We start from the raw sequence: 21454 nt of genomic DNA on the forward strand, positions 1-21454 counted from the left end.
ATTTATCTAATCATATTTAGGACTACGATGTTAATTTCTTACACCCAATAGGAACGTTTTCTTTATTTGGTTAATACACTTTTAAATGCTACTTCGCGAATATTGGTAGCAGCATAAATTATTTGGTGTATAGAGATAATAATATAAGAACCCAACTAAGAAAATAAGATAATAACGTTTAGTAAAAAGGAGGTATGATAAGATGTTTTTTTTTTAATTTATCATACCAAATTATATATTTTTCATAATATACGCCCAGATGCAAAAAAACGCAACTGAATTTTTTTTGGTCAAGTTGTAAAATGTTATTTTTTTTATTTTTAGCCCTATATCCTTCATTTTCTTAGCAAACTGTTTATAAATATATCAACTTTAATTCGTAAACTCAGTTTTTTATAAACTTTAGTATTTGGCTTATTATACCAGGTGCGTCTCAAAAGTGGCTCACCCCCTATAACTTTTTTATTTTTTCAGATAAAACAACGATATTTGGTATGTTAGTATATGACATAAAATGGGATTGATTGACGCATTCAATTGTTATCGGTCACTTCCGGTTTCACTGGAAATGAATACAACTTTTGATTTTTAAATGACATCTTCGGTATTTTTTTACTTTATTCGATAGAAAATGACACTCTGAATCGAATGACATATCATATGTCAACTTTTGACATTTTGGCATATGGTTTATTTGAAATTGTAACATGCATTTTCATAACGACAATTTGACTCAAAATACCAAGTGTGTGGTATCAAATTATTCTTAAAAAAATTCTTTTTCCAAATATGCTAATGAGCCACCCTCGTTCCATCTGAAAAAATTGAGATATGAATAAAAATACGATTTCAGCATCTTTTAACCGGCCAAGACAAGACGCTAAAAACATTAGACGATCAAATCTATTTTTCCAGGCTTCTTGATTAAAAATTAATGTTTTTAACACAGCCATGGCACTCTAGATTGAAATTTTAAAAACATTAGACGATCAAATCTATTTTTCCAGGCTTCTTGATTAAAAATTAATGTTTTTAACACAGCCATGGCACTCTAGATTGAAATTTAAAATAGAATTTGTTTTTGAGTGACTATGTCAAAAACTGACATAAGATATGTCATTCGATTCAGAATGTCCTTTTCTATCGAATAAAGTAAAAAAATACCGAGGGTGCCATTTAAAAATCAAAAGTTGTAGTCGTTTCCGGTGAAACCGGAAGTGACCGAAAACAATTGAATACGTCAATCAATCCCAATTTATGTCATATACTAACATACCAAATTTCGTTATTTTATCTGAAAAAATAAAAAAGTTATAGGGGTGAGCCACTTTTGAGACGCACCCGGTATAGGGTTGTAGGATGTAGAATGTAGAATGAGTGAGAGGGGGGATTATATAATCACTGCGACCTTAAAGATCTATTGTGCCCCCCTTCCTTGAGCCATCACACAGTCTATAACCCATCATACCTCTGTTGTAGAGGGGACCGGGTATCTCCATCCTCCTCTGACAACACATGTTCTTCCTCCGACGGTACACACCCTTCCACAGTTGAAGTTTGGCCCTCCGTGCCCCTCACAGTCGAGGAGCTTGCCTCCGGTGAGGTATAGGCTGGAGAACTGTCTCCATTTTCTCCACCTCTTTAACTTGGTATCTCCTTAGACCTGATACCGAGTCAGGGTTAGTCGAAGGGTTGTTCTTTAGCTTAAGTTTAAAACACCCTGTTCGATAATTTGGTGGCAAAATATTCATAAAACATAATTTTTTGGTCAGAACCGTGTCTCCTGAATATTTTGTTTTTTGACTCATATGTGATTCTTCATAATGACGAGGTGGTTTTAGCGATTATTGTTGTGTACGATTAAATATGGCCCTTAGTGTCGAAGACTGTACTATGTGTATTTTGTGCATTGGTCTTGTTGAAGATGACCGAAAATATGAATATTCGCTTGGTCTATGAAGAAGAATGGGAAAACATACCCTGGGATTTGCAGCATCATTAACAGTATGAACCGACATCGATAGAGAGTCATAGCAAGAGTTATATCCAGGGGAGGCAATGCAAAGTATTAGAACATTTTTTGTTTGTTCGTACACTTAGTTATTACAGTTATTTTTTTTAGTATCCTTAGTTTTGTTAGTGTTACTTATATTTATTAAAACCAAGTCTGTATCATTACTTTTTAACGATTTGTTAATTTTTCATATAGAGTTCTAATCAGTGTCGAAATGACATTACGACAATAGTCACCAAAGCCATCTCGTGATATTAAAAAATAATATCTTAAAGTAATGATAGCTAGTTAAAAAATTGCAAATTGTTGGTGGCAAGTTCATTTCGCTCTTAAAAATTAGCCAAGGCATGTGTTGACATGAATCAAAAAACAAAATGCTCAGGAGACATAGTTCTTATCGAAAGATAATGTTTTAGGAAAAGTTACTCACGAAGTTATTGCACAGGGTGTTTTAAAGTTAGGGTAAAAAAACCCTGTATAATAAGCTAAATACTAAAGTTTAGAAAAAACTGAGTTTATGAATTAAAGTATATAAATTTATATACAGTTTGCTAAAAAAATCATGAAACCAGGGCTAAAAATAAAAAAATATAGCACTTAAACCAAAAAATTATTTTTCGTCAAGTTTAAAGTGTTACGTTTTTATTTTTTTTTGCATCTGAGTGTAGAATGGTGGTAAATAACAATGTTTTCACTTTAGTAAAGAAGTACATTTAACTTTTTTAATTAGAAAATATTAAAGAAACATTAAATAGCTGCCACCTACCCCACTCTTTTCCACAGCCAACCAGCATTTCTGATATTTACCTTCAATAATCTTAATTAAATAGCTATACAGTAAAACATACGATCATTTAAATTTAGACAATACCATAGCAGTATCAATATTTTCTAAAGTTTAGTAGTAAACATTGAATTTGTATAAAAATATAGTAATTTGAATATTTCAGGCACATTTTCCTATCATAATTTAAGGTCATATTCAATAGATACAGAATATTAATTTGCTTCAAAAATTTAATATTGCTGTGCTATTGTCAAAAGCAATTACATATTTACAAAGAAAATTTACTTCAATTAACCAAACCATTTAAAGAAAGAAATAACAGTAAAATAAATATTATTTAAATATCCTTAGAAGAAAGTCATATACATAAACTAAATTGGATTGATTTAATAAACTATAAAAACAATAACAAAACTATTTGGTCCCTAAATCACAAATATTACTCACAGTGATATTATATAACTCCTTCACCCTATTTAAATCGAGACGTTCCAACTTTACTATGGGTTGAAACTCATCATTCTCATCGCTCACATTACTATGTCTATTTCGCTTAAAAATCATCTTTGGTAGGCCGTCTTTGCCCAAACGATTGTAGACTGAGTAATCCTCACTATTTTCGGCAGAAACTTCACTCTTTTCACTATCACCATCCACATCTAATTTTCTTTTGCTGCATACTTTTTTAATATGCAGTTTCATTTCACTTAGATCTCCATTACTAGAATTTTTAATTTCGTATGAATTTTGTATAGAAGTTGTATGATTGTCATCCAGTAAATTACTAGAAACTGTCGTGTTTGATGTGGGACTTATAGATAATTTATCTTTTTTCTGTTGCTGTATATATCTTTTATAAGATATTATTCGTTTGACCTTGTCCATTTCACTTAATGACATTTTTTCGTTGTTCAGAAATCTTTTAATTAAATTGCTGGATTCGTAGGGGTCTACAGTAAGTTTAGGTTTATTTTCCGTATTTTTTTCTAGAGTTTGTGTTTTAAACTTTGGGATCTGAATGTTAAGTGAATTTAATTTCGAATGAACTTTTTCTTTATATTCTTTCAGTTTTACATCTATGGAACTATCCTGCGAGATAAATTCATTAACATCGATAACTGATTTTTTACTATTAGTTTTAATAAGGCCACTAAATTCTCGTATAAGGCATTCTTCGCTTGATTGTTTGTATTCTCGTTTGGGCGATTGTGAATCTTCCCAATCAGAGGAATGTATTACAAATGACGTTTTCAAATCACTTAGTGTCTTTGAATTTGTAGTTTTATACCCAGTTTCTAGATAAATAGAAAATTCGTCATTTGAAGTATTACTATCTCTTCTTAGTTCTTTATCAGGACTCTTTTCCTCTGTTGAACTACTCCTATAATTTATTTCCTTTTTTCTCCTTTTAACATAATCTAAATAGCTAATTTTCCTTTTGCCTACCGGTCCGTTTTCCTCTATTAATTCTGAAACACTAGGCACTATAATTTGATTTTGTAATGGTTTTGTTACGGGGTTATTTTCTACTTTGACTTCCGAAGATGCCTCGGATGAATATATTGTTTTTTTGTCTACACACTGTACAGACGTTGTAATAGCCGAAGATGTCGATGTTGGCAAGTCTTCGGAAAAACTAACTGATTTTCTGAGTATCTTTTTTGGTATCAACTTGATTTCCTTCTTTTTGTCTTCTTCGTTACCTGCTTCCGTCTTACTACCTAACTGTTCTGTACATTTATAATCTTTCTCGATAAATTCCCCCTTATTTAATTTTGAATTTAAACTACCATGAGAAAGTAAATTGATATCATCTTCACTTTGTAAAGTATCTTTTTCAATATTCGTAGTATTTTGATCTTTAGCAGGAATGTGATCTAAAGACAAAGGTTGTTTTTCTTTTGAAATACTACTGCTAACTTCAATAGATTTCATTCCCTTGTCGGAATGTTCATTTTTTGGCGGCTTCAATTGTATTTTTTTCTCTTTCATTTCTTCCAGCTTTCTTTGTTTCTTTAATTTTCTTGCTCTCAACAATTCCTTAAAATCAACAAATTCTTCATCAGTTTCTGTACTATTTTGCTCATCAAATTTCAGTTTCTCTTTGTTTTTCACTTTGTGGATAACATCTTTAATAATAGCATTCCGTTTAACGTCCATTTTGCTTGACTTTCTGTCATTCAGATTTAACGGGACTTTTACATATCTAGATTTTTTTTTAGTCTTTTTGACAACTGATTTATTAGATTTAGAAATATTTTTGTGAATTTGTTCCTTTCTAGATGATGACACTTTATCATGAGGAGTAGTAGGTCTTTTGTTAATTTTTATACTAACATCCCCACTTGTTGTTACAGATGGTATCTGTAAATCCATATCGTAGGACTTCTTTGCAGCTTTGGTTGTAATAGCTGAAGAACATTCTGTCGTTTCACAATCAACCGAAGGTAATTTAATATCTAGATAAATATTTTCTTTACTATTAGTAAAATGGTCATCTAAATTAGTTGATGTAGGCGATAATATAAGTACCTCTGGTTTGGAGATTCTCGTGTCTTGCTTAGAATTATTTGACCTACAATTTTCATTAAGTCTGTCTTCCTCAGAGGATGTTTTAACTGTCGCATTATCACATTCATCATCCTTTTCAATTACAGGAGATGTATTTTCAGTGATATTTTTCTGGCTTTTATCATCTAATGAATCATCATTAATTATATTAGTTGTTGTAACGGGTTCTAATATCAAATTCGTGTTATTTGATCCATCTACTTCATCTAATAGTCCAATACCTTCCAATGGATCGCTAACCACAACTTCATGAGACAAACAATCTGACATGAGTATATTACCTTCATCTATAGGGCATTCCAGCAATTCTATGTTTGAACTGGATTCTTCAGTTAAAATGATTTCTATTTTTGGTTCTAAGTCATCATCTTGAATTTCATCAATATGTTTACTATCAATTATTCTCGGTGACAAATTATTTGAATCACTTTCAGCAATACATAAATCTTTGGAAATTTTATCAATACTATCTTCGATAGTATAACCGTCTACTAAGCTCTCCTTTGAAATAACTGCAATGTTTAGCGTATCTTCTGTAATTGTAAGATCTTCTTGAATATCTGAATTGTTTTTGTCACAAGTAGTATCCTCCAATTGCAAATTTTCCTCCAGAGTTGAAACCTTTTCGGTGGAATTTTCAAAATCCTGTTCAATAATAGAAATAGGAGATTTATCTATTTGACTATTTACTATATTTGATGAACATTCATAATTGTCATTAAAATCTACTACAGTATCCTCAGAAATAGGCAGAACTGTTATTACTTTTTTTCCATTGACAACATTTATACTTATTTCCATAAGTTCTCCAGCAATTTCCAAAAGCACCGAAGATTCCTCAATTGATATTGCTTTTCTATACTGAACATTATTCGTTGGAGAAGTGACTTCTTCAATTTCATTACTGTTTGAAGACTGTGAAGATTTTTTTATTCCCTCGATTTCTTGTTGAGTTTGGTTGTTGTGTGGAGATTTTGAGGGATCAGTAGGATCTAAATCTTCGTTAGTAATTAATGTGTCATTTGTATCAATTCTTTTTGCAGATTTTTGTTCATCTTTATTGACATTAGAGTAACACTGTAAAACATCCTCCTTAAATAAAGTAGAATCATCATTGGCGACTATTTGATCTGCAGTTATAGTATCACTATAACTGCTGTCTAAAACTGATTTTTTAACTTCTTCATTTACGTCCTCTTCATTATTTAGTTTCTGACTAAAATCCTGAACAGTATCAATAGATTTAGAATTTAGTGTCTTATCGTCATTTTGTTCAAGTTTACCATAATTTTCTTTTTTAGGAGATAAACAGGTATGCATTTCAGTATCAGCATTTGTAAGTGGTGAATTTATTTGATCATCAGAAATAGCTTTACTAAGTTCATTGAAAGTGTTTTCAGTTGCAATATCCGCACTTTTTTTTAAGTAATACTTCTTATGATCCACTATCAATAGCTGCTCTAAAGACGAATATGAAATTTCATGATTAATAAAATCTGTGAGCGTTTCGGTACTACAACTAACAGAATCGTCATTTAAGACTTTTTTCGTATTATTACCAATATTGTATATTATATCGTCTACCGAAAATATCCTTTTCCTTTTTCCAATTGGTTTTGAGGTGGTATTTTGATTAAGATTTATTTCGGCAGCCACGTCAATGTTATATTCATTGTGATCAGTTTTTATATCTAGATTTAATTGTTCACTTGCTTCACTATTAGTTTTAAGAATACTTATATTTGTGTTTTCCACAAGAACAGATAATGAAAAATTTTTAACATTATTATCTTCGCCAACTGAATTGTTTTTGTCATCCAGTTTTTCTCTGTTGCCTTCATTCTTGCAAATTTCATGTTGGGTCGAACAATGTTCGGTATCTTCTAATTTATTATTAATGAGATCATCAAGACTAATTTCAGTTTGCTTCTCAGCATCTAACTTTTCTGGTGTTAAAGATTCAATAAGGTCCTTATCAGTGGAGGAACTAACATTATGTGTTATCTCGGATTGAGTTAAACTGGTATCGTTTTTGTGGCATTTATTTGCTGAATTTTTGGATGTGCTGTGTTCATCTTTTGTGTTCTCTTCCTCCACTTCATCAGGAACTTTATTATGTTCTAAATTAGATTCACCAAAAAGATCTATGATAGGCATACTTTTTAACTCAGGCGATTTTACGTTAAAACTGTTTAACATATCTGACGTTTCAAATGAACTCGTTTTATAACTATCACTGGTATTTGAAGGTGTTACTAGTACCGATTGGTCAGTTTCGTCGTTGTTACAATTCAAATGATCTAAATTGATAGGAGAACAGTTTTTATCAACTAATTCTTTTGTCACACAAATACCAGTAGCTAAATCTTTATTGACGCTATGTAGGTCTACGTTTTGTTGTGTTGGTAAGACTTGTTTTGCAGAACTAATTACCGTGTTTTGATGAATTACAACTTTTCTGTTATTTTCTTCCTTCTTTATGGGCATCTGCATAATTTCAATATCTGTAGTTTTGCTGTTTTTATTAACCATCATACAATCTGATTTAGCGCTCTCCATTATTTGTAAATTAACAACTCGCTCGTTATTAGTATTAGGTTCCATTATCCGAACTATTCCGCTATTATCGATTAATCCATTTTTAAGCAAATACTGATAATTTTCTGACGTCTGAAAGGAAAACCAAATTTTTTTATTGCATACAAAGTTATAATTTTATAAAAGTTCAACTGATTCTATTTTTTTGCTGCTTTTATTAATACTTCCAAATAATTTTTAACAAAATAGCTATTTATGTAACAAGTTGCGAAATGAATGTGTTTTAAGCACTGGACGCAATGGAAAATGCGTCGAGTGCCCAAAACATTTTTTTTCGCAACGAATTTCATCTAAGATTTTTTGTGAAAGCGGATAATTTGAGATTTTCATGCTATTATGCTATATTATTATTATTATTTATTTTTAAACATTTTGTAAAATGTTCTGGTAATCGGTTTCTAAGGCATTGTTTATACATTGTTTTTTTGTTTTGTTTTTGTTTAATGACAAAGTTCTGTCAGGTTCAAATGTCGCCGTATTTCCTACAAAGTTTTGTGAAAAAATGAGTGATAATGACGAGTCTTTGGATATTCAACAAGCTACTGGAACTGCGCTATCCACGTTAGTGCCCGAGAAGTCAAAAACTTATACGAGACCCCCTACAACAACTTTGAAACCTGGGTCAAAGAAAAACATATTGACAATTTCACAGAAAAGCTATTGCTAGCCTATTTCCTGAAGTTATCCACTACCTTACTGATTACGATTTTTGAGTAGATGGTATCAATTTCTTACATGTATTTCGTAAGTACGCAAAACTTCGACCACTCAATGTGACACATCAGCGATTTTTCTTGACGTATCGAAAAAATCAATGCTGTACCCTGCCAGTTGAAATCAATACAATTGGGGGTATGCCAAAAAAGATAGTGGAATTTCTTGGACTCTCCAACGCCAACACTGGTCATTGTTTCCGGCGCAGCTCTGCAACAATGCTGGGAGATTCAGGAGCGGACATAACAGTTGTAAAGCAACATGGAGGTTGGCGATCAAGGTCGGTTGCTGAAGGTTACATTGAAAATTCAATTGAACAGAAAACCGAAATAGCAAAAAGAATCATGGGATAGAAAGATACGCCAAATAAGAAATTAAAAGCAGTTCACGTAGAAGCCGAAGCTACTACCATTGCCAATACAATAAATTTACTTATTCCGACTCCTACAACTTGCATTTCTCTTAGAGACGAAAAGTTGGATGCCTCTTGAATTCACTTTAATAATTTAAATAATTGTACCTTTAAGATTGATAATAAATAAATATTTTCATTGTTTCTAACGTTTCATTTTTTAATTTTAAGCACTAGTGCGTAAACAAGTGTCACTTTTAGATACTAGGGCCTAAAAGAATGTCATTTCGAATCTCAAATAAATATAAAAAACTGTCAATTTCGAAACGCTTTCACAAAAACAATATTAAATTATCAGAATAATAAAACCAGTTGATTAACCTATTGTACTGTTAATAATAAAAATATACACACCAATTGTATACCTCCACTATCAGTGGTGACCAAAGGAATTCCATTATTTTCAAAATATTGCACATCGTTTGCGTTAATCATGTAAACAGTTTCAGAAGGTGCCTCTTCACGTGCTTTTTCTCGAAGAGAACCTGCTTCAATTGAACCTGCTTCGTTGTTTGGTTCTTCCTCTGCCCAATTTTCTATAAATTTCTTTAAGCTGTCTGAGGGGGATACACGACTTTCTGACATTTCTTGCATTTCCTGACCTAAAAAGTATTATATTATTAAATTATTATTATTATATTATAACGGTAATTATTGGAAAAAATGGAAATCGTCCTTTTTTTTCAAAAATGTGTATATACCATATTTTGAGGCCGTAGGAATACGAATTTAAAACTTTTCTTGGCGATCCCTTACCGTTTTACAGAAAAATGACAACTCAAGAGGAAGAAAAGTCTTATATACCTAATTGTCATAATTTATATTATTTTATTTCATAAAAAATTCAAGTGCGAGTCGGACTCGCGCACGAAGGGTTCCGTACCATACATTATCTATACAACATAGACACTATATTATTATAAACTTTTTTTTCCGATTTAGCTGAAATTTTGAATGGGCGTATAAGTAATTAAAAAAAATGAAGAAACACATTACTAAAAATTGTATTAATCAATAATAAATATGTAAAAAGTAAAAATAAATATGTAAAAAGTAAAAATAAATATGTAAAAATATGTAAAAATTAAAAAAAAAACATTAAAAAAAGTCGCCTTGACTAGGATTCGAACCTGCCTTACTACGGCTCCAACGTCATAGCAGCGTAAAGTCCTAACGCTTTAAACCACGCGGCCACTGAGGACTTGAAAGATTCTATGTAAAATTCTTACTTAAAAGATAATATTTAGTGAAATTACTTTTTTATTTATAAACATTTATTTAATTCTATTTTTAGTATTTGTTCTTATAGCGGCAATATAGATACATTATCTGTAAAAATTTCAACTGTCTAGATATAACGGTTCATAAGATAGACCTTTATGACAGAGGGACGGACGGAGAGCGAAATCTTAGTAATAGGGTTCCAATTTTTACGCTTTGGGTACGGAACCCTAAAAAAGAAAAAAAAAATTCATAATAATTTTTATGCTCTCCATATAGAATAGCCTTGTGGTTGGTTGCATATCTTTCCGTGGTTATAAAAAATAATTTTTAAGGAATTATAAGGTTTGAAAGTTGATTTTTAACTTTAATAGTGTAAAATAAATTCAATGGATATCAAAATAAAATTAAAATATATGTTTTGATATTTTGACGTAACCAATTTACCTCCTTTTGTTTCCTAGCCTACCACTATAATTTTTAGACCATATAATCCTAAGGGCCAGCCTAACATGATTTGTACTCTTAATATCTCCGGTTAGAGAGAAGATAGGAAGTTGCGGTTTGCGCTGATATTTTGGAAAATTTGTGCCCTATTTAACTGTACAAAGAGAAATATAGCCTCCTATTTAATTATGTTATGCAAAAGCGCAATATCTGTTATGATGTCAAACAGAGCCCTCTAGCTACCACGAAAAAATATGGAAACGAAATGTATACTTCAGATCATTAAGGAAGAAAAGCTCTTTTAAACGAGCCCTAGTCTGTTTAAATTGGCTAACCTACACCAGAGTTATCCTTATTTTAATAAAACCAAGTTTAACCTTCCCCCACCACTTTATTTTATGAGATAGAGCAAAACACTCTATATCAAAAAAATTACAAATTTCTCGATGATTACAATAGTAATATTTAAAATACCTGTCCACCTGCATATTTTTGAGAAAAACCCTGTTTTCTGATTGGCTATCAGAGAAACGCTCCCTAGCGGACATTTTTCGAACTTGAAAATAATTTCCAACGATTTCTTTTGGTCGATTTACTTATTAGAATTTTTTCCCAAAGTTATACGATAAGTGGTTTCTGGGATACAGCCGGCGTCCATTCTTAGTTGGCCACCCGGTACGTAAAAAATGTATATTTACCTGCAATTTGATGATGGTTTTGAATATATTGTGGAGGTCTACAAGACGGAGGAAACATATCTTGTGGAATTCTTCTATGCTGATAATGCTGTGAATATTCTGGCCCACCATATTGATTGGGATAGTTATGTGGTGGCGTAACTTTTGGGCCAATATTATGACAGGCCATGTGAGTCATATGTATGTTTTCTGGATAAGCTCTTCTTGAAGGAGACATGCTCCTTTCCATATGAAACCTAGCTGACATAGCAGACATTTGGCTGTTCCTAGGATAGTTGTAGGGCGTAGAAGGATAGTTGGCATAATGAGGCGTATTCATTGGATACGTTGAATTGGGAGAATATTGGTTTTGCTGGTACATTGGTCCTAAAATTAAGATTAGTTCTAAATATTTGGATTCAATTTACATGAAAAAGATTTGGAGAGTAAAAAAGATCCAATTTAATCAAATATCTACTAACTACAAATGTATTGAAAATTACCTGGGTAGTACCTATGGTTTTGTTGAGAATATAAATTTCTTTGGTCCATTGCAGGATAATTTCCTTGTGTATCTTGAAGATGATGGTCGCTAATAATTGACCTGGCCATCGAGGGATGTATTTTACTAAGTTTATTTAAAAATGGATTATCTGACGGAGTAGGAGTGCTATATTTTCTCATATTTTGAGCCATAATTGGATTGAACTTATGTTGCATTGGATGTGTAGACAACTGTTGATATTGATGTTGTTCTTTTTGAAAAAAATGAGCTTCAGGCTTGAATCCCGATGGGTGAATCTATGAAAATTGTTAAACACATGAAACATTAAAAAATTATACGATTGCATAAAAAAATACTTAAATCTGTAGTTAAATTTAATTTACCAAAAGAGATTAAAACTTACTAATTAAATTTAATAGAAAATATTTTTTAAAACTACAAACGCCTTTTACTTATTTAATATATTTTTAATCGATATGTACTTCAATCCGGAATTATCGTTTAAAAAAGATATATTTTGATTTTTCATCGACATGGTATGTTATTTCAAAATTTTGAAATTCGCTACATATGTCATGCAATTAGGAAAATGCTTTAAATAGAATTATTTAGTTTAGAGCCTTTTTTAAAAATATAGATGATTCTACAGGGTGTCCCCAAAAAAGTTACGTATCAAAGTTGTTTTTTTTGCAATGGAACACCTTACATATTAATTGATTTTCAGATTCTAGGAAAAAATAAAGGTGAGTTTTATTAAAGAAGCATATGTCTAAAATGAAAGAATTTTGAACACATACTGGGTGTTCCAATTAAATAAAAGAGTAACTTGCTTTTAAAAGTGACCAATGTTCAATATTAATTTTATCTCACCCTGTATAACTTTTTGGGTCAAGTTTTAATTTGATTTAAAAAAAAGTACAATAGTTATTTTAACTATATATTAGGCTATACCGGGAAAATTCCAGTTTTTTAAAAGAAAATATCTAGGAAAATCTTTGTTTGAGGGGTAGGTAACCTTAATAGTATTTTGAAGGGACATTAATTTTCCACTGAATATCGGAATAATATACTGGGTGTTCTATTTAAAATAAAAGAGAAACATGCTTTTAAATGTGACCAATGTTCAATATTAATTTTGTCTCACCCTGTATAATTTTTTGGATCAAGTTTTAATTTGATTGAAAGTATAACAGTTAATTTAACTAAATATTAGGCTATACCGGGTAAATTCCAGTTTAGGTAATTTTTATTGAAATTTAAAAATTATTCTTTATTGTTTGAAAATGTTAAATATGTCAAAAACCTTGCATTTTAGTCATATACTTCCCTAATAAAACTCACTTTTGTTGTTCTACTAGAATTCCAAAAACCAATAAACATATAATACCAAAAAACACAACCCTAATGTGTCACTTTTTTGGGCACCCTGTAGAACTCACAAAATTTCATTTCAATTGAAACCGTCGCTCTCCTTGGAGCCTCCGTGTTGTATGAGAGGCGCCACCCTGTATATACGACCAGTTGACAGACACAGAGAATATATCTAAACTATTTAATAATGATTAGTTTTGTTATATAGTTGCTTGGTAATATGGTAAAAAATATCTTCAGTCTCTTTTTACAAACAATCAAAAGGTCGGTATTATCAATTTACCTGAGTTGGATCTTTATGTAGGTACTGCGAGTTTTCATGTTGAAACTGCTGATGATTTGGTATATGATTGGAATATGTGGGCTTCATGTGAGGTTGCTGCATGTTACATATTTCCATGTAATCTTTGGATTTCGGTTTTTGTATCACAGATGCGGACATTAAATTAGGCTGCGAATGTTCAGCTGTGTCTGAGTATTTAACTTGCGGACTGAAAGAATATAAAGTATACTCTGAGTATACTAATTTTTGCATACGAAATTTAAAATAATATACTGACTGAAAAAAGGAGAACACCTATAACATCTATTCATAATATTTTATTATTCCTGGATGTACAGGGTGGTCGAAATTGGTCTGATTTAACAAAAAAATCCTATTTCCTGACTAGATACAGACAAAACCGACATAGATGTAATGTACTCGATTTCTGACACATGCTTAATGGTATAAACTACCTGTCCTGTCCATATTTTCACTGCCAAATGAGATACGGTTTTTTTTTAATTTTCCACCAATTTGAAAAGTGCTCATAACTATTTCGCGGAATAATACAATTCTATAACAATATTCTTAAGGCGCTTTTTAAGCACAATACAGTGGCGTAGTCCATTTTGTCTCTATACTTACTCTTTTTGTCAGTTTTGTTAAATAGAAATCAGAGTTAGCTATGAACTTGAAAAAATTCCATCGTTAAACTCTTTCCAGCGAAATAATTTACTTTTAAAAATGAGAGAAATATTGGTGTTTTATCTTTATATCAAAGAGGGCCTTGATTTTGTGGTGTTGACCTATGTGCCTAGTTATTTTTTACCAAATTTCAAATTGTATATTATTATTTATCTGCACAATTAAACATGAAAATGTAAATTAACAATTTATTGTACTATTACCAACTACAATTAAAATTGACACAATAAACAAAGAACAAAACTAGAAAAATATATTTTTTCGGGTAACGAATATAGTTTTCTAAAAAAATATTCAACAAATGTGTTCAAATTGAGCAACTTCCTGTTGAATACACAGTAAGTATCTTTTGCGCACTGAGTTACAGCTAGCTATCTATTAGCTAAACTAGTGTAATAAGTCCAAAAGCTTGCCTAGTAGCTTCCTGCAATTATTTCTTCGACCGTCCCAATAGTTTTTATCTTAAATATCACGTCCTTTAATTTCCCCCATAAAAATATTTAAAGGAGTTAAATCGGAGGACCTCTAGTAGGCTAAGATATGGTGTTAAAACAGACCAATTTCGACAACCTTGTATATGGCGGCAACTGCTGCTTATGCCTTATCTATTGAGTTTTCAGCACTATGACTTAAAAACTTAAAAGAAAATCTGACTCAATTGACTCGATTTCTGACACACTGATTTAGATGATTGAGCATAATTAGGTGGTCGATCTCCTCTTGGAGTATCCCATTCCAGGCTGATTCAACTTCATGTATAAGAGCTTCTAAAGTCTGCAGCGAGTGTTCTACCTTCGACAGCTATCGGTCTATCATGTCCCAGACATGTTGAATGGGAGACAAAATAGGGGACAGCGATCTGGGCAGCAATTGTAGACGGTTAAGGTGGTGCTGATTTATAAGGGATAGTAATGCTCGACTTGCTAAGAAGTTTACTTTAATTTTTACTTTAATGCTCTGACTAATGCCCGAAGTAATGCTTGCCTTGCTGGAAGATGTATTTCTGGATGTGGCTAGACCACTTCACGGGTGTGCATTCTCTCATGAAAACCAACGTGGATCTGCTAAAATCGCATCCCACACCATAAAGCCAACAGTGTGATGGACATGACATTCTCTGCCAAACTGTGGATTGCGTTTTTCATAGCATTGCGTCTTCTCACTCCTGCCACAAAATCATGCATCCCCAAACAGAAGCAGGAACCTTTAACAAATACCACATTATTCCATTCCTGGTCCCACTGAATTTTCTTCCCACACCACTCCAGGCGGTTACGCTGATGTTCAAAAGTAAAAAATGCGGACGATAAGGAAGAAGGCCAAAACCTCGTAGAAGGCTATACACTATGCGCATACCAATTATACAGGGTGGTCCGAACTGTATTCCGGAAACTTCGGCAGCATATTCTGCAGACAAAACTAATTAAAAAGTTCGTATACATATATGTCCTAAAATGCTTAGTTTCGGAGATACAGGGTGTAGAAGTTTCATTTTTATTTCGATTTTTTCCAAATAATTTCTGAAGTAACGTCAATATTTGGATGAAAATAGGTGGATGGGTGTTTTTTGACATGAGAAATTTGATTTTGATGTCAATATGACTCCCATTTGTAGGTGGCGCCACCTGCATGTGTTTTAACTGTTTTGAAGAGTAATAATTTTTCGTCGGCACCTGTATAAAACTACCGAGTAAAAAAATATACATTTACGACTTTTTTAACATAAAAAAGGTTTCTTGGTAAAAATCGCTATGAGTAATGGTCAAGATATTTTGAATCGAAATTATCAATACCTGTCATCACTGACATAAATTAAACATGTTGACTAAATAGTTATTAGACTGAAATCATAAATTTGACATCTTTTTGTGTCAAAAGTTCAAAAGAAACTGTTTAATCATCATTTTTTCGCAGAAAAACATATGTATATATATTAAAAAAATAAAAATGTATTATTTCAGTCAAATAACTATACTCAACGTGTGCTTATTCTTTGTCAATAATGACATGTATTGACTATTTCCATTCTAAATATCTTGAGAACGATTGCTCGTAGCGATTTTTACCAAGAGACATTATTTACATAAAAAGTCATGGAAATGAATATTTTTTTAGCCAGTGGTTTTATACAGGTACGGTCGAAAAGTTATTACTCTTCAAAACAGTTAAAACACATGTAGGTGGCGCCCCCTAGAAATAGGAGTAATTTTGACATCAAAATCAAATTTCTCGTGTCACAAAACTCCGAGATACCAATTTTCATCCAAATATTGACGTTAATTCAGAAATTATTTGGAAAAAATCGAAATAAAAATGACACTTCTACACCCTGTATCTCCGAAACTAAGCATTTTAGGACATACATTTATACGAACTTTTTTACTTATTTTGATCTGTAGAATATGCTACCGAAGTTTCCGGAATACAGTTCGGACCACCCTGTATATGTATTGATCGCCAGTGCAAGCAATTTTATCTTTGAAAGCCAGAATTCTTAATCGACGATCTACAAACGCCGTCGTTCCTCTGCTACGTCCAGACCCTATCGCTCTATATCCTCGCCTTTTCTGAGTCCACGATTACTGACAACGTAGTATGACGGTTAAAGATCAGTTGGTACTTCTGAAAATAGAGATACTGGAATATTCAAGATATAAGCCTCAAAATTTAATCGCTTTTTATTCAAGGCGAGTAAAAATTATAGAATTCCAATAAACTTATCGGTGTTCTCCTGTTTTGCCATTAAATCAAGGCCAAGAATCATAGTATCATATAAAATTTCTACTCGATACATACCTATAATCGGAGAACTGGTGTGTCGGATAACTGTAGCAATCACTGGACGCAGGCGGATAATGGTTTTGAGGCGCTACCCGCGCCACATGAGCCTCAGACACCTGTTTGTGGCCTTGTTCCGATTGCGCTTTGTCTACATCTTTCTTTCTGAACTGCCTAAGAGAGCTGGTTGTTGACCCACCGTTTGGCTGTAACAAAATATTTAATTACTAATTGAATTGGTATTATTTTTGTATGAATATACACCCAACTAGCAAATATAGTTCCCAGTCCTCTTTAAAATGTCACTGCCCCTAAAGTACAGTTCCTAGGCCCACTCTTCCACTTACAATATTACTCTATAAGGAATAGTCACCTTGAAGTATATTTCGAGAGTGACCGGTTAGTACCTACCATAAAAGTGGAAAATAAACACCCCGATTGCAAGTCGCAAACATGTAATTTAAAGAAGTGGCTGGAACTACCCGAATCTTCGAATATGACACAATAAAAGACCAAAAACTTTAAAGTAACTTTTCAAAGTAGGGGTTACTAACAAGTGCTACCATAATGCCTCCATTAAGTTTTGTTACTTTATAGTTTACCTTTGGATTTTGGTCTGAATTTTCTAATTGGATTGGCATTATTAATTTTGTTTTATATCACATTATAACGACAATTTGACTCGAAATACCAAGAGTGTGGTACCAAATTATTCGCAAAAAATGCTTTCTCTAAATATGCTAACAAGCCACCGATTTAACGAGTTCGATTTGAAAAAAAATGAGATATGATTAAAAATACGATTTGGGCATCTTTTAACCGGCCACCAGGACAAGACACGAAAAACGTTAGACGATCAGATCTATTTTTCTAAAGCTCCTTTATTAAAAAAATAATGTTTTTAACGCAGCCATAACACTCTAGATTGAAATTTAAAATAGAATTTTTTTTAAGCGAAAATGTCAAACGTTGAAATATGATATGTCATTCTACTCAGAGTGTCATTTTCTATCGAAGAAAGCAAAAATAGGGTAAGTCCGGTAGAGATGCCCCACTTTTCTTTTGGGGCTAATAATACATATTGGTAGTTAATTTTAAATGAAACTAATGATGCAATCCTAAACTATCTATAATAGTAATTCATAATAGGACTAAGATAGTATTATAATAAGTAAGTATATATAATAGTAAGAAAACAATAAAAAAATAGAAAATTGTCTAGCAACACTTCCAACATGGGAGAAATGCCCCGCAAAAGAATACGTTAAAAGGTGAGGATGGCCCTATGCTTGCTTTTTCTGTGTTGTTGTTTGCCTCCCTACGTCTCAAAGTCCTTGCAGGGATTCCAAAAGCATGCATTATGCTTTTATGCCCATTTGGTCGGTATTAATGGCTTGCAAAGCAGCAGCCAATGATTTTTCAAACTACTAAGCGCTTTTGGGACATTTTATTTTATATTCAGTAAGCATGATTAAAAAAAGTTACTTTTTAGTAAATGAATTAGTAGGGCATCTTTACCAGCTTTCTATGTGGCATCTCTCCCAATATGATGGGAGAGATGCCCCACCGCAAGGTTTTAAAATGCAGCGACATATGATTAATTTTTTTAAGTTTTGATACTTCACGAAGCATGTATTTTAATATAAAATGGCATAAAATACCAAAAACTTTCATAATATTACGTTATTACCACGCGACCTCTGACAGTAAAAAAATATGTACTTATATAAAAACAGTTCTTTGTAAAAACTAGCCTATTTTTTTATTGGCATTCAAATTATGTCAGACCATAATAGCAGCAGGTAAACTACTGCCGTATCTAGCGGGAAGCAACTGATAAGTCACATGATTAGAAATTTACACGTTGTGGCCATCTCACCCGGTGGGGCATCTGTACCGAACTTACCCTATACCGAGGGTGATATTTAAAAAACCAAAAGTTGTAGTTATTTTCCGGTGAAACAGGTAGTAACCAAAAACAATTGAATACGTCAATCAATCCTAATTTCATATACTAATGTACCAAATCTCGTTTTTTGATCTGAAAAAATAAAAGTTATAGGGGTTAGCCAGTTTTGAGACGCACCCAGTATAGCTTTAATTCCAATACCATATCTAGCAGCACTAGATCTAATACTTTATCCTGATTCATTTCGATTTGTGATTTCAGACTTTTGTTGTGTGCTTTCTTTTAAACTCGCGTGCTTTCTTTTGAATATATGTTGCTAGACAATAAAACAGCTGTAAGAAGTGAACTAACAATGAGTTAAAAGAAAATGCTGACTTCTCTGCACTAGCTATCTGATTTTTAAACTGAAAATCTCTAGTGCCTCCGGATTATTGATAGTGGTAAGCAAATATTTCAGTCTAATAGTTGTGTTAGACTTGGTCTTGGTCTTGCAGCAAGACACTTGCAGGTCTAGTACTTTTTTAATGAATTTTTACTAAAGACACTTTCTACATAGAAAATCTTGGAATAAATAGCACAACAAAGTAAGTAAAGTAATGTTTTAATTTTTAAGTAATTTAATACAAATGAAACATCAGACAGAATATTTATCCCATGAATCAGAAAGAATAGTTATCCCAAGAATATTTTTCTTTTTTAATATACAGCGTAGTCCGCAGTGTAATCGAAAAATTTCGGCATACATTTGGTGATAAAAATAAAAACATTCGTATAAATGTCCTCAAATGCTTCATTTCGGAGATACAGACTGCAGAAGGGGGCAGGCGAGGGGGCAGGGGTAGTTGATAGTCGGTATTAGTAATAAATTTATTATATATCTTCTTTTTCCTTCATTTAATCAGCAAATCTGTAATATTTTAGGTATTATCAGAATAAAAATTATGAAAAAATGTTAGTGTCTTCTTCAAAAGCGAATATCTCCAACCAAAAATAAAGCTATTGAGATGAATCCAAAAACAAACCATCAAGAAAAGATGTACCTAGATGATAAAATAATTTTTAAATTCTTTGCTTGGTTAACATCAGAGTGTTTCAAACTTTCATCAAAATATCAACATTTTGTTTTGCCTCGTATAATTAACAGATGGAAACTTTAATTTTTATTTTAGAAAGAGATACTAAAGTCAAATAATTTAGCTACAAATTGTTTAAAAAACATCAAAATCGGCTAATAGAAAAAAATATATTAAACTTTAAAATACATTAAAAGTTTAAAGTGTCCGTTTTTCGTGCCAGTGAGTGCAAATTGTATTCAGAATCATCAATTAAAAATTCAAGCCTTTTAGAATAATATATAAAGATATTAATCAATCTATTTTTACTTTGATATTAGTGATTATTATAGAATTATGTACATAACATATTATCCAATGTCAAGGTCTATGTCCATGTGGTACTTTTTTTATCTATAATTAGTAGAAACGTTTCTAACCTTCAACTTAATATATTACCTTCGCTATAAAAAACTAATAACAGTGGTTCATCAGCTAATGCATTTGGTTTGAAAATTTAGCATTGCAAAATGATTGTCTAGCATTTATTGAAGTACAACATGCTTATATTCAATAATAAATTCGATGTAAGGTAAATTGTTTTATTAATTTACACTATATATTGACACACGCACATATTGTTTTACTACATCAGCATCGATTGTTGAAGTATTATATTGGGGTTACGATAAAATGCATGCACACCGATACTTGTGGGGAAAATATATTTCCACCAAGGATAATATTCTGCATTTTTAAGGTCTATAAGTCTAAAAATGCAACACCCTATTTTTTATTTTATTTTTAGATTCTGCGTAAAATTCCATAACTTTTTTTATATATAATGTTACATACCCAAAATTAATAGTTTTTGTGATATCTAAAATTTGTTTAAACAAATGTTAGATTGCAGTGTGATAAAAAATTGTCAGTGATGACATTGTTTCTTAAGTTGGACAAATAAAATTTAGTAGGAGAATTTTATAGAGATATAGAAAAAGACCTATGTAAAGGTATTTTAGTTAGATGCTACAGGGTGTTCAAAATATATTTATGAATTTCAACTACTTAAAATTATGAAATTTCAAATTTTCTAAATGGTACACCCTATATATTATCATTTTTTTTATAGATTTTACAAAACTCTTCAACTTTTATTGAGTATGTCATATACCTACTTTTAACAGTTTGCGATTTATTCCAATTTTTTCTATTTTTACCCATATTTTTAATACAATTACGCTATAACATCATATTAGTTACCATGACAAAAACTAATAATTATCAAAATGTTTGGTCTGTCAAGCAAGTTAAGAACAAAATTGGAATTTTAGTTTAATTTGTTGCAATAGTCATGGTAATTATGATTTTATAGGGTAATTGTATTAAAAATATGGGTAAAAATAGAAAAAATTGAAATAAATCGCA

The 21454-nt window shown here is 31.6% G+C and overlaps 1 protein-coding gene across 1 annotated transcript in view; it reads right to left on the minus strand.

Annotated features, from left to right (window-relative positions):
* Nucleotides 1-2566: 2566 nt before the first annotated feature.
* LOC115876555 (putative leucine-rich repeat-containing protein DDB_G0290503) overlaps nt 2567-21454 on the minus strand; it is a 57136-nt gene continuing 38248 nt past the window's right edge. Inside the window, exons 3-8 of the mRNA XM_030892366.1 lie at nt 17084-17271; nt 13601-13808; nt 11945-12242; nt 11463-11828; nt 9451-9698; nt 2567-8042 (exon numbers count right to left, since the gene is read on the minus strand). Coding sequence (XP_030748226.1) covers nt 3216-8042; nt 9451-9698; nt 11463-11828; nt 11945-12242; nt 13601-13808; nt 17084-17271 — 6135 coding nt within the window. The 3' untranslated portion in view covers nt 2567-3215. The remainder of the gene's footprint in view (nt 8043-9450; nt 9699-11462; nt 11829-11944; nt 12243-13600; nt 13809-17083; nt 17272-21454) is intronic.

This window comes from Sitophilus oryzae, unplaced genomic scaffold (genome assembly GCF_002938485.1).
Source record: "Sitophilus oryzae breed Bouriz unplaced genomic scaffold, Soryzae_2.0 scaffold_1059_pilon_pilon, whole genome shotgun sequence".
Lineage (NCBI taxonomy): Eukaryota > Metazoa > Arthropoda > Insecta > Coleoptera > Curculionidae > Sitophilus > Sitophilus oryzae.